General features: G+C 49.9%; 1 protein-coding gene across 4 annotated transcripts in view; it reads right to left on the bottom strand.

Moving 5' to 3' along the window:
• Positions 1-6,648, bottom strand: part of GPC3 (glypican 3) — a 424,445-nt gene extending 417,797 nt beyond the window's left edge. For all 4 annotated transcript variants that reach the window (XM_047082089.1, XM_047082088.1, XM_047082087.1 and 1 more), the window contains exon 1: positions 6,474-6,648. In XM_047082089.1, coding sequence (XP_046938045.1) covers positions 6,474-6,648 — 175 coding nt within the window. The remainder of the gene's footprint in view (positions 1-6,473) is intronic.
• Positions 6,649-12,100: the final 5,452 nt, after the last annotated feature.

Below are 12,100 nucleotides of genomic sequence, written 5' to 3' on the forward strand. Positions count from 1 at the left end.
CAGGTGGATAGATAGGATACAATGAGTGGGGGTTTCTTTTATAATGGCTTTAACTTCCCTGTCCCTTCTTCTTGCCACTCTCACTTGTATTTTATCTCCCTTCCTATCAATTATTTATCAATATAAGCCTATTAAGTATACTTCAAAGAGCTTGGGAGATTTACTAATCTAGCATATAAATACAATTTCAGCTACTGGAAGTAATTAACTGTTTGGAACACTGGCAATGCATTTTGGTCCTAACATTCACTCTTTTTTTACTCACGAGAAAAAATACAAACTCTCCAATAAGGCTTTATCCAGCTACACCCAAAGAGAGGCAGAAGTGAAAATGCCTTTCTTGGTAATCGATCTGGATTCATTTTTGTTTAAAAATGGCAGACAAGTATTTCTAATAATTGGCACCCACGTAATTGATCTTCAATCGGCCCAACTGGAAGTATGGAACTAAATCTTCTTTACTTTGTATTCAACAAGGTGTTCAAGCGAGACGGTAATGTTCCAGTGAGGGTTTTCCCCTCAAACGCAGCATTTCAAAATGCACATTTTCTCTGTCGGTATGCCCACCTTCACCTTGCTTTCTGAATCGCATTCTCCCTGACATTCTATCTCAGAAGGTAAATTCCCATTACCTTATGCTGTCTCCAAAGCCAGTCTGGGGCCCGTGATTTGGATTCTATTCTCCGATGCTCATTTCTTAATGGAGTGCTGGAGATCCTGTTTCAAGCCAGACAATTTGCTAAATATGGGCAGATGAGTGGGGGGGAGGGTTCTGCCCACACTTGCCATTAGACCCTAGATTACCCAAAACATCAAACCCATTTGCAAGCTTGGCTAGGGCTGAATAGATGTTGGCTCCTACTACGGTCTCTTGAATGGAGCCGGAGCACAAATTCTGATCCCAGGTTACAGAAACGTGTGGGGTACTTCAACAGGTCTGTGCATGTGTTATAGCTCAACTCCCAAATACGGTAATGTCAACGTTAACGAGAAAGGTCTAGCTGACATGAAATCAAAGAGAGTTTGATTGAAGAGATGTCCTACAATTTATGTGCTATAATAATTGTTGATCTGTAATGATACTAAACCAGTCATAACAATGTTGCTAATTTCAATCTGTTCTTTGGGTACTCGACATTAATAAGCCCTTCTTGATGGTATGCGTTGCCAGCTAACTAAGGAAAGACCGAATCTTTCTCCAGTCAAAATATATGTAGCCTGAAAAGTTTGTCCACAGGGGCGCCTGGGTGGCGCAGTCGGTTAAGCGTCCGACTTCAGCCAGGTCACGATCTCGCGGTCTGTGAGTTCGAGCCCCGCGTCGGGCTCTGGGCTGATGGCTCAGAGCCTGGAGCCTGTTTCCGATTCTGTGTCTCCCTCTCTCTCCGCCCCTCCCCCGTTCATGCTCTGTCTCTCTCTGTCCCAAAAATAAATAAACGTTGAAAAAAAAAAAATTAAAAAAAAAAAAAAAGTTTGTCCACATACCCCAATAATGTGCCAGAAGAAACTGGACTTAGGCTCTGAAAATAAGTAAGATGACACAGAGCTTAGGAAAGTATTTGAGAGTTCATAGAGAATACATAATGATCTAGAAATTCTATTATCGTCAATAATTTACTAACTGCCCTATGGTGCTCTCGGTATTGTGCTCAACACTGCATCAAATGCAGTGCTTTCCCTTTAAGAAGCTTCTAATCTAAAACATACAAATAACCATATGCAGAAAAAAGCGAGAGATCAGAGTAAAGGAAGCATTCACAAAAATGTACAAATTCAGCGTGCCAGAACTTTTCAGTTGAGCAATATGATCCCTAGTGAAATTCTTTCCAAATGATGTATCGGGTGCACAAGTTATAAGTGATTATCTTCAATTTTCTTAGAAATGAGTAATAAGATACCTCTTAAGACCCATGCTTTTGTACATGCATCAAACACTAAAGTTGGCATGGTCATTGATAGCTGCCATTTAAGGAGAAAAAATATTTTCTGTCTTGTCTCATAGCAGACAAATCCAGGCCTCTTTCTTCCCAGGTTGGTAATAAGCAGCCTTTTTCTAGGCTACAGTGAACACCAAACATTGCGACTCTGAAGATGAAAGTAGCAGAATGCTCAAAAATATTGCATCAAAATATTGGATGCAATCTACCAGCCCATAGGAAAAAAAAATTGCAAAACTGACACCATCTGTGTCATCTAGCATCCATCAGAATTATCTCATGCACACATCTCCTAATGCTTACAAACACGGAATTTGCTCCAAGAATTAAGAAAACTTTGTAAGATGGCGGCCCTATTAAGAGCCTTCGCCCTATCTCCCACTTCATCTCTTCAGTTCTTTTCCCTTGCCCAGGCTGGCTATTGTGACCATTTCAGCCAATTTCCTGGAGGTATTTTCTAGCCCTTTTCACCCTGTTTAATCCTACAAGTTTCCTGAGAAGCCTGTTTACGCGTATGCTCCCCCACTAGAATGCGAGCGGCCTTGACAAAAGGGACTGTGTCTTGCTCCCCTCGGCACCTCCAGCACCTCGTGCAGGGCCTGCCAAGGGGCGCCACTCTCACACTCGTTGCAGCCCAAGTCATCAGCTATCTCGTCAATCGGATCCACGCTTCCCTCCACGCACAGCTCGGGACCGACCATCGGGGCGCGTGGAAGAAATACACTGACCACATTCGAAAGGACTCTCCCAACTGTTCCCAGTTAGCATACAATAATACGACTTTTTCCAAGTTTTAACGAATCACCTGCTGGCCCAAATGTCTGGTGCGGTCTCGGTCTCGGAAGAGAGAAAACCCTCCCAACACTTCACTACTTCTTCTCCCTCTCGACGCTAGGACCACTAACTGCTTCAAACGAATGGGGGAACCACAGCTGGCCACCCAGATACGGTTGCTAGTTCTCACTCTTTAAAACAACAACAACCAATAGCACACTCTCTCTTTGTTTCGAGAATGCTGATCTTGATTTTTATGTCGTTTCATCTATTTTGAGAAACGCCAAGTCCATCCTGGCTCTTCAGGGTTGCCTTTTACCCATACCGGAGTTTGGCCTTCTGGATCGGTTCCCGCACTTTCCAAGGCCCTCTAAGGCAAGATCCCTCAATCTTTGGGGAGTTGCAACACTACCACGGTTTGTTTGATTTTCTCATTCCGATCCGTCCCCTTCACCACCACCCCCCACAAAAGTGGTGTATGGCATTCATAAAGTGAATTACACTTGATTTTTGTTTAGAGGAATTTTTTTTCAGACTTCTGTAACATTCCCTTGAGACAATTGGAAACATCATTGTCTGATTACTAGCTCACGTTCCTTGCCTAAAATTGTATCCATTCTTGATTGCGCCTGTGGGTAGGTTAAGCAAAACAAAATAAACATCTAGACTTATGAGCTCATCGGCTTTTTTCTGAATTTTTCTAAATTAAATAAGGGCAAAAGAGCTACACTGAAAGTCAGTTATATGGATTTTTCTGCCAAATGCTAACTCTGTGTGCCTGGTTTCCATCTGTGGTGCTTTCCAAGTTACAAATCCTTAAAAAAGAGAGTGGGGTATGAAAAGATCTATGGATTTGGGGGACATGCTATTTAGAATTGCTATCCCGTGCCTTTGAACGCTCTAAAAGAAATGGGAACATGAGATTGTAAGGCTTTAGATCAGCTTTGTGGAAGTCTGGTGTAGCCCCCTTCAACACCAGTGATTTATTGTTTAGGCTGGCTGATTTCAAACGCCATTTAGTCTCATCCATATTAGCATAAGAAATGTACCTTATCCACTCTAACCCAATTCTGCTAATGGCCGAAGTTAGCAGTCAATCCCAAATGCTCCCCCTAAGTGACACAGGACATTCTCCAGGATTTCTCCTTACTGTGACCAAATCTCATTTTATCTGGGACAAAGAAAGCTTTAATGCAGTTAATACAGTGGAGCGGGAAAACTGAACACGGCTTAAAATATAGATGGAAAAAAAAAAAGTCAAGCGGTCATCTTGATGGTTCATAACTATCAAATAATTTGCAGCTCTCTTTCAATTTCCAACCACTGAATGACAGCAGCAAATTACACATTTATTCACTTTGAAATTATGCACTTGCCATTGTATTTAGTCTGCCATTATCGTCTCTTCTCTGAAATACTGATGAGCTCTTTCCACACATGGACATTAGGATTTTCACCATGTTTTCCACTCTACAGTGACCACATTTGCCCAAGTGAAATCCAGGACACATGGTTTTCGTGCCAAGACAGAGTACTGGCAATCTGCACTGCCCCCAGAAAATCCAGGATACATGGTAGCGGCATGGGTATCGCCGTATTTGAAGTCTGGCCTTACTCCGGCCGGAGTCAAAGCAGTGCCGGCCACGTAGAGCTCACCACTGCACGTGTTTGTTAAATACAAGTGAAGCAGGGAAGCTGGGTTTCTACGAAGACCCTTGGAAAGTGATTTTTTTTTTTCCCTACAGAGTTCGGGAAATACTGGAGGAAAAGGAAAAATCCCCATTAGGAGTTCCTGTTCTCTGCAGCATGGCCATCCCTAGGCAGGGAGCAAGGGAGCTCAGAGGGAGGAGGCCCAGGCCAAATCTCTTACACACAGTGTGTGGGCCGTCCCAGTACTTGTATACAGATGCTGTGAAGAGGCAGGCAGCCAGAGAGCTGGGGAGGAGGAGGGAGGGCCAGCACCAGCCAGCACGAGTGTGCGTAGAGGGAGGGGGTTGCTGAGTATCAGCGTGTTCCCTCTGGTCTTTTTCTTCTTTTGAGCACAACCTTTACTCCCTGGCTTCAAATCGGCCGAATGTGGCCCCAACCCCAACCCTGGACCCAATCATCTTGTGGGGACTCATCCTGTGAGGACCAATTTTTACATTATCAACAAAAGCGTGTTCTCTGGCCTTAGCAATCTAATTACCACGGCACTTCGAGGGGAGAGACATTCGCCTGTTGTTTCAGCCCTGTGGAACCGATTCGTAGGTTGCCCCTTACGGCTCCTGCACACGCCCACGCGGTACGTTATTAACACCTAACAGTGGAAGAGGCAGTTCTCCCCTCCCATAAAGCGAAATCCTGCCAAGCAATATTTAACGTACGCGCAAATGCATTTCAGTCGCCAAAAGGGGTGACCAATTACCTTTGCAACCAAACAGCAGGCTCGCTTGGCTCTTTTCATCCACCTAAAGAAAAGGCTGAGGGCTGAGGGCGCGCTGGCTGCCTAGGTAACCTCCCGCTAGCGAACGCTCGCTGCTAGCGCCCACAGGGCGCGCATCGCATTCACAACTTGGTCCGACCATCGGACCCGCCTCTCTGACTTGTTGAGAGCCACGAGCCAAGTTTTGACGAGGGCTGCTTCCCGATCCCTCCGAAGCGCGGGGCGCGCGCCCCGCCGGATGCACGGGTCGGGAAAGAGACCCCGGAGGCCACAGACGTCGCAGGGTTTGCGACTGCCACCGGCCGTTGCTGCGGAGCGCACCTCCGATAAATTAACCTGTTTGAAACCAACTCTGCTTGCCCGCATTGTCAGTGTAGCAACTTGTCCTAATTGGATTCTAAAGCAGGCTTTTGGGAGTCCAACCGCGGGACAGTCAATCACGCGAGGCCATTAATATTCATCTGTTGACAGCGGCAGCCCTGAGCTAAGGTTAAAATACGCCCTTACGACACGATCTGATTGTGCAGAACAAAAGGCAGGCGTTCGGAAACTTTCCTCCACCTAAAATCATCTCCCCTTCAGGGTCCAGCCTGTCAAGAAGGCAGATGAATTTGAGAAGGGGAGGAGTTAAATCATCTTTGGACTCCTGCTCCCCGGCCAGCAGCACCGTTTCCGAAGCGATTTTGCCAACCTAGATAAGGGACGCTGTTTTGAAGGAAAAGGATCGGTCCTCCTCATCGCGGGGACCCACCTACTCAAAAGTTTCCCCCAGCGTGTCTCTACCTGCCACTGCGGATTCGGAGATCTGTCCTCAACTTTGCCTGCACTTGGGCCCGCGAGCCCCGGGAACCCAGGCTGCGGAAAGGAGGGCGTGGGGGCAGGTTGGGGAGGGAACGGCCGGAGCCGCGGTCCGGCTGAGGCTGAAATGCTGGCACGTTCGTGCGAGCGAGGGTGGCAAACGCCCGAGGCACCGGCTCGGCTGTGGGGCGGCAGTTCGCCGAGGCCCAGGGAAGCAGCTCCCCCCTTCCCGCCCTCCCCCCCAAAAATGGGCGCTAGCGGGAAGGCCATCCCCGCGGTTCCTCCCACCCGCACCTTCCCCGACAGCAGAGCGAGTCGGGGGGGATGCAGACACGATCGCTACTCACCCTTCCGCCCTCCCCCGGTAGACCTGGCCGGGCCGCGGGCGCAGCGACCGCTCCCGAGTGCCCAGCGGCGGGGCGTACGACCGCCGGCCCGCGGGGCCGGCGCGCTCGGGGTACGGCCGCCACTCGCCCCCCACCCCCACCCCCACCCCGGCTCACCGCCGGGCGCGGGGCACGCGCGCGGGGACTCCTCCTCACCTGGCACGGGGGTTTCGGGCACCCACTTGAGTCCGGGCTGCAGTCTCTGGAAGAAGGAGCGGACCTGGTGACAGGTGGCGTCCGGCGGCGGCGGCGGGGGCTGCGCCTGTCCGGGGCAGTCCAAGCCGAGCAGCATCGCCACCACCAAGCACGCGGTGCGCACGGTCCCCGCCATCCTGCTTCGCGGGCAGCGAGGAGAGCGCGGGAGAGTGGCAGCGGGAGCGAGAGCAGTCCCGAGACCCGGCGAGGCTGGCAGCGGCCCTGAGGAGCGGGAGACGTGCCGCTACCCAGCCGCGGCAAAAGTTTCCTCGCAGCTACCTGGGCGCGGGGCGAGGGCGGGAACGGCTCGGCGGCTCGGGCGGGGCGGGGCCGGCGGGCGGGGCGGGGCGACGGGGGACCGGGCGGGGCGGGGCGAGGCCAAGCGCGCGGCCAGGGGGCGGCGGCCGCCGAGCGGTGGCGAGCCCGCGGGTGCGGGGCGCGGGGCCGCGGGGCCCGCGGGGGCGCGGCGGCGCGGGGACCGGGCGAGGGCGGCGGGGAGGAGGGCGCCGAGCGCGTGCGGTGGCTCCTGGCGGCCCAGCCCAGCTGCCCGCTCGCCGCCGCTCTACCCAGGGCGCTCTGGCATAACTACTGCAGAGGGGCTGCGGGCTCCGGCGCGCTGATTGGCTTCCCAGCAGCCGTCCCCTCTGACTGGCTCTGGGAGAAGTTCCCCAGCCTCACTCCTCCTTCCCGCCGCTCATTGGCCTACAGCCGGCAGGGCTTTTCCCTTTAGGATTTTTGCAACCTCTCCATCCTTCTTCGTGGTGCGCGGGGCTCCCTGGCCTCGGGGCCCCTCTCCGCTTCGCCACAGGCCTCCTGCCAGCCCTGTCCAGCTCGTCTCTGGCCACCGGAGCCACCCGAGGTCTTCCCCTTCCGTGCAAAATCCACCACCTCTTCCTGCTCTCCGAGGGGCTTCCCTCGCACCGTTTTCCCAACGCGGCAACCCCGGCCGGGTTCGCAAACCCAACCCACGAATAGTTACATTCTGGGGCAGCTGGGGGCAGCTGGGGACCGCCGGTGCGGCGGGGGGGGGGGGGGGCGGGTCACAGCCTGCCTCTTCTCTGACTCCCGTACCTAAAAAGTCTCAAAGCCCGTGGGATGTGCTAGGTTTGATTCCAAAGAGCCACGCAAAATCAGAGAAAGCACCTGATCCCAGAATGTTAAAAGAATCTGTCTCCTGCAAGATAGCCCCAGGTGACGCTTCGTGAAGCAAAGCACAACTGGCGACAACAAAATAACCTGGAGCTTAACGCCAGCCTAACTCATTACAAAATCATTGGACACAGCAAATTCACTGAGCCAGAGCTAGCCTGTTTCGCAGAAGGAGTAGAAGGCTGTTGTCTCCTAGACCCAAATCCCCACCTCTCCTGCTTAAATTTCACCGTCAGAACCAGTTCTTTGAAAATGAAATACCTCTCCAAGGAGGAATGCATTTAGTCATTACCTATGTGTTCCTAGGCAAGGATCTTTAACTCCCCTCTTATTTTCTGTGACTCCCACGCACACACCTTAGCATAGTGCCTTGCACATAGTAGGAACTCAATAAGTATTTGTATAATGACATGACTTAACACCCCAGTGTGAATTAGTTTATCGTCTGATTGTGTTGCTTCTGATGGAGGTAAAAGTAGGTTTTGCTAAGGAAAGAAAAGGGAGAGCCTCCACGCCAGGAGTTTTCCAGGGAGTGCCAGGCCAGGGGCGTGTGCCAGAACTTGCGGACGGAGAAAAGAGGCAAAGGAAGGGAAGCCTGGTGAGGAGTTGACTCATTTGTTCATTCATTCATTCAATAACAAATATTTGAACTCCTACTACCCTACTACACGCCAGATATGTGGGATGCAAACAGACCATGGGGATCCAAAGATTAACCCATGGTACCTGACTTCAAAGACCTACAAGTTAATGGGGAAAACAACCAAGTAGAAAATGTTAACGCAGCACATAGTCGGAGATAAGACAGAGGCAAAAGGCAACGGGTTCTAAGGGGTAAGCGGGTAGGTCAGAGAAAGCTTCCCAGAAGAGATGGTTCCCTAAACTTAGATGGAAAAGGCCAGTTGAGGTCAGAAAAGAAGATGGCAAGGAGGGTGCCAAGGGAGAAGAAGAAGCGTGAACAGAGCCTGAGCCAGGAGAGCCTGGCATGGCCCCCGTTGGAGAAGTGCAAGTGGGAAGCACAAGTAATGTTTCACGCTAGGTAGGCAGGCGGTCAGGGGAGCTCAACCAGCCAAGGTGAGCAAGGGCCAGATTATGCGGTCTTGAAGCCAGGCCAAGGAGCCTGGGGAACCACGTAAGGGAATGTTAAGCAGAGGGGTGACATGATCATGTTTGCCTTAGGAAAAGATCTCTCCAGCGACATCGTGGATTGTGGAGAATGGCTTGGAGAAGGAAGAGGGTTGGAAGCAAGTGAAAACGCTGTGAAAATAATCCAGTCGAGAAATGATAAAGGCTCAGGGCAGAGGAGATCTGGAAGGCAAAAAACTAGCAGCTGTATTTGGGCGTAGAATGAAAAAGGCATAGTGACCTGGGGGCTGTGGGGGTTGGGAGAGAAGGAGTCAAGGACGGAGGGCTCATTCATTCTTTTTTCAACAAACATTTGAGTGCCGCCTATGTATCTGGCATTCTTCTCCTACTTCATAATTTTGCCTGGGGCTAGGCCTGCGCCTGCATTGAACATTTGACAAATGACATATCCACTTTAAAAGAAACACCAATTAAGAGTCATAATTTGGCTGGTGAGTTTGATATGTTCCACCTGTGGAGCCCTGTGACCAAAGGGCAGATTGGAAGGCAAGCATTGATTGAATTTCACGACCTCGCAGAGGAAGACATGACCTCCCATAAATTCATGATCTTCCAGAGCTCATGCAACTAACTACAAAGGCAACAGTTGTTTTCAACTACTGGGTATTGAGTACCTTGAAATGAGGGACTGTAACCTATTTTTAATATAAACTTTTATATGTAATACACTTTGTCTGAACCAGGCCAGTGCTTCCCAGAGTGAAGTGTGTGAAGCTCTGGTGATATGTGGGCCGGTGAAGTTTTTGGTTTGTCTTTTAACGGATCTTTATTTTAATATGGATTAGAGAAATGTAGTGCCCCTAACCCATGATTTCATTAGGACAAAGCTGGGTAGACGGCGCTGTCACAAGCTGCTTTCAGGACAAACGTGAGCTGGCTTGAAGGAAAACACGGAATGGTGTTGGGAGTATGACAACAGGGCAAAACTTGGGGGGTGGTATGTGAATGACCAGGATTTGGGCTAGGTCCCGGGCAGACTGGCCCCGAGATTTGGAGGGCTACGTCTTTGGCCTTAGAGCGTCTGCTCCCTGTCCAAGCAGCTTCTTCAAGTCTTGAAGCCAACCTAAGGTAGGAGTTAATAAAACGTGCCAGGCTTCAGCGGTGGTTCTATTTTCATAAGGGCCTCTCCAAGTCCTTCTAGCCTGGCGGCCCACAAGCGATGACTCTGGCACTGGAACTTCAAGCACTGGAACAGACCCCGAGGAATAATAGGCTTCTGCTCGGGAACACTTGTGGGAACACCACTGGCAGATGTCAATTCAGTCAACTGTGCCCATCCAGTGACGTGGAGTTTTACTGACGAACATCCAGTGCCGTTACCAAAGTGTAAGATCTGTTCCGGTATATACTCCGTACTGCCCAGATGAGTGACTAGGAGTTAAGATCGGGTTTTCCCTTTTCTCTTTTACATAAACAGCCGTCTTACCTTGCGAGGCTCCCTTCCTCGGTTCCCTTCCTCGGTTAGAAGTCAGGCCGATGACTCATGCTTACTCTTCAGCTGGAAGAGACAAAGAGAAACAATCAGTCGAGAAACACAAAAGGATGTGCTGAGTGAGCCAGCGTTCACTTTCTACAGTTCATGGTTCTGTGCTTTCGGGTCCCGCTGGAAGCATTCAGATGACACCGCTGGGCCCCATTTTCCTCTTTGGACCTCAGAAGAACTTTTCTTCACCTCTCGTTCCTAGTCTCCAGTTTGAAAGAATTCGAGAATTCCCAGCTGTAGCCAGCAGCTATTATCTTGCTGTAGCTGGGAGGAGAGTCTAGTTCCGTGGCTCCAGAAGCAGCATAAATCAAGGTTTCTGGGAGAGAGCTAAGAAAGGGTGTTCAACAGCTGCCGCCACGGGAGAGGCTCCTACACAGCCGAGCACACGGCCACACACACACACACACACACACACACATGGTTTGTCTTGGGCCCGGTTCCCTCTGGCCCGCAGATGATGCCCTCCTCTCCCCACCCCCCTCAGGTGCACAGTATCTTCTCCCCTTGGTCCTGTGCTCAAAATCTGCTTTCAGAGAAGAAACTTTCAAACCCATCCGCCTACAGCATATCTGGTTGATAGGATATAATGGGGCTGCCCACCCAGGGGTACGGGTATTTTGACAGGGATCAAAGCTTTAAGCCAAAGGAACAGAGCTCTCCAAACTGTGGAATTCTAGGCATTCGCCAGTGGGAAGGGAGTGTTTAAACTGAGGGGCAATGAGGCCTTTTTTGGTGCACCTGAAATCACATCATGTAGACAGTTGCTTATATGTTGGACGGCTGCTACTCACGGTCAACACCTCCCTAGCCACACCTCTGTGCTCCGTGGCACACAGCCACTTTGTCTCCCCTTCTCTTGCAGTGTATGACTCCTTTGTGGGGCGGAGAGGAGGGAGGCGCCAGGCACACTGATCCCAATTCTCCCAAGTGTATAAGCTATGATCAGAGAATGAATTATGGTCCTTTGGGAAAGAGTGTTCATTCATTCATCCCAGCCAGCAGGCCAGTGCAATGTAAATGGTAACTTTGTAAGTTGAAAGACGTAAAGCCATTTTGAAAATTGCATAATAATCCCAGGCAGAGTTTGGCTCCGCGCGTATGGAAAATTAATAGGGCCGGCTGAGATGCTTGCATTATGAGTTGTGGATGGATGGCCTCTCCTCAGACCAGGGACTACGCTTTGCCCTCACTAAATCCAGAAAATATACTGAGGTTCTTGTAAGTTAGAGTCCAAGATTTGGGGATGGGGGGGGGAACTATTGAAATTTTTATTTGTGGCATCATGTTGATTGCTACCAGTAAAAAATTATTTTATTCTGTCTTGGTTTGTATAAAGGATATTGATCTAGATTCCTAACATATTTCTTCATATCCCGAGTCCATTGATTTTTTTTTTGATTGGGCAGATATACTGTATCTCTCTATATCTAACATTTCGTCTGTCGCATAGGATATTTGGTTTTCTAAAAAATGTCGTAGTTTGGTGGTTGAGAATATGGTAGTATTAAATCTAAAGGCTGGCGATGCCCGAGGCATGGTTTTATGTGCCACATGGCAATTCACACGTACTTTGTTTTGCTTTGAATTATTGTGGCCAAAAAAACACAGTGGTTCAGGTAATGTAATATATTTACCATGATGTATGGTGTGTAGAACCTATAAGTAATTTTACTATGGTATTTTTCTGGCTCTTTAGGGTCTGGAGCCTCGGTCTCCAGTAGGTTGACAAAGGATCTGCAGCAGCTGACCTCTCAAGTTATTTGCTTCCATCACAGTCCTTTCCCATCCTCAGACCTCCGTGAATTCCTAG

This window comes from Lynx rufus, unplaced genomic scaffold (assembly GCF_022079265.1).
Source record: "Lynx rufus isolate CCGP_SWC_20201006 ecotype Redwood Valley unplaced genomic scaffold, mLynRuf1.p SCAF_19, whole genome shotgun sequence".
Taxonomy (NCBI): domain Eukaryota; kingdom Metazoa; phylum Chordata; class Mammalia; order Carnivora; family Felidae; genus Lynx; species Lynx rufus.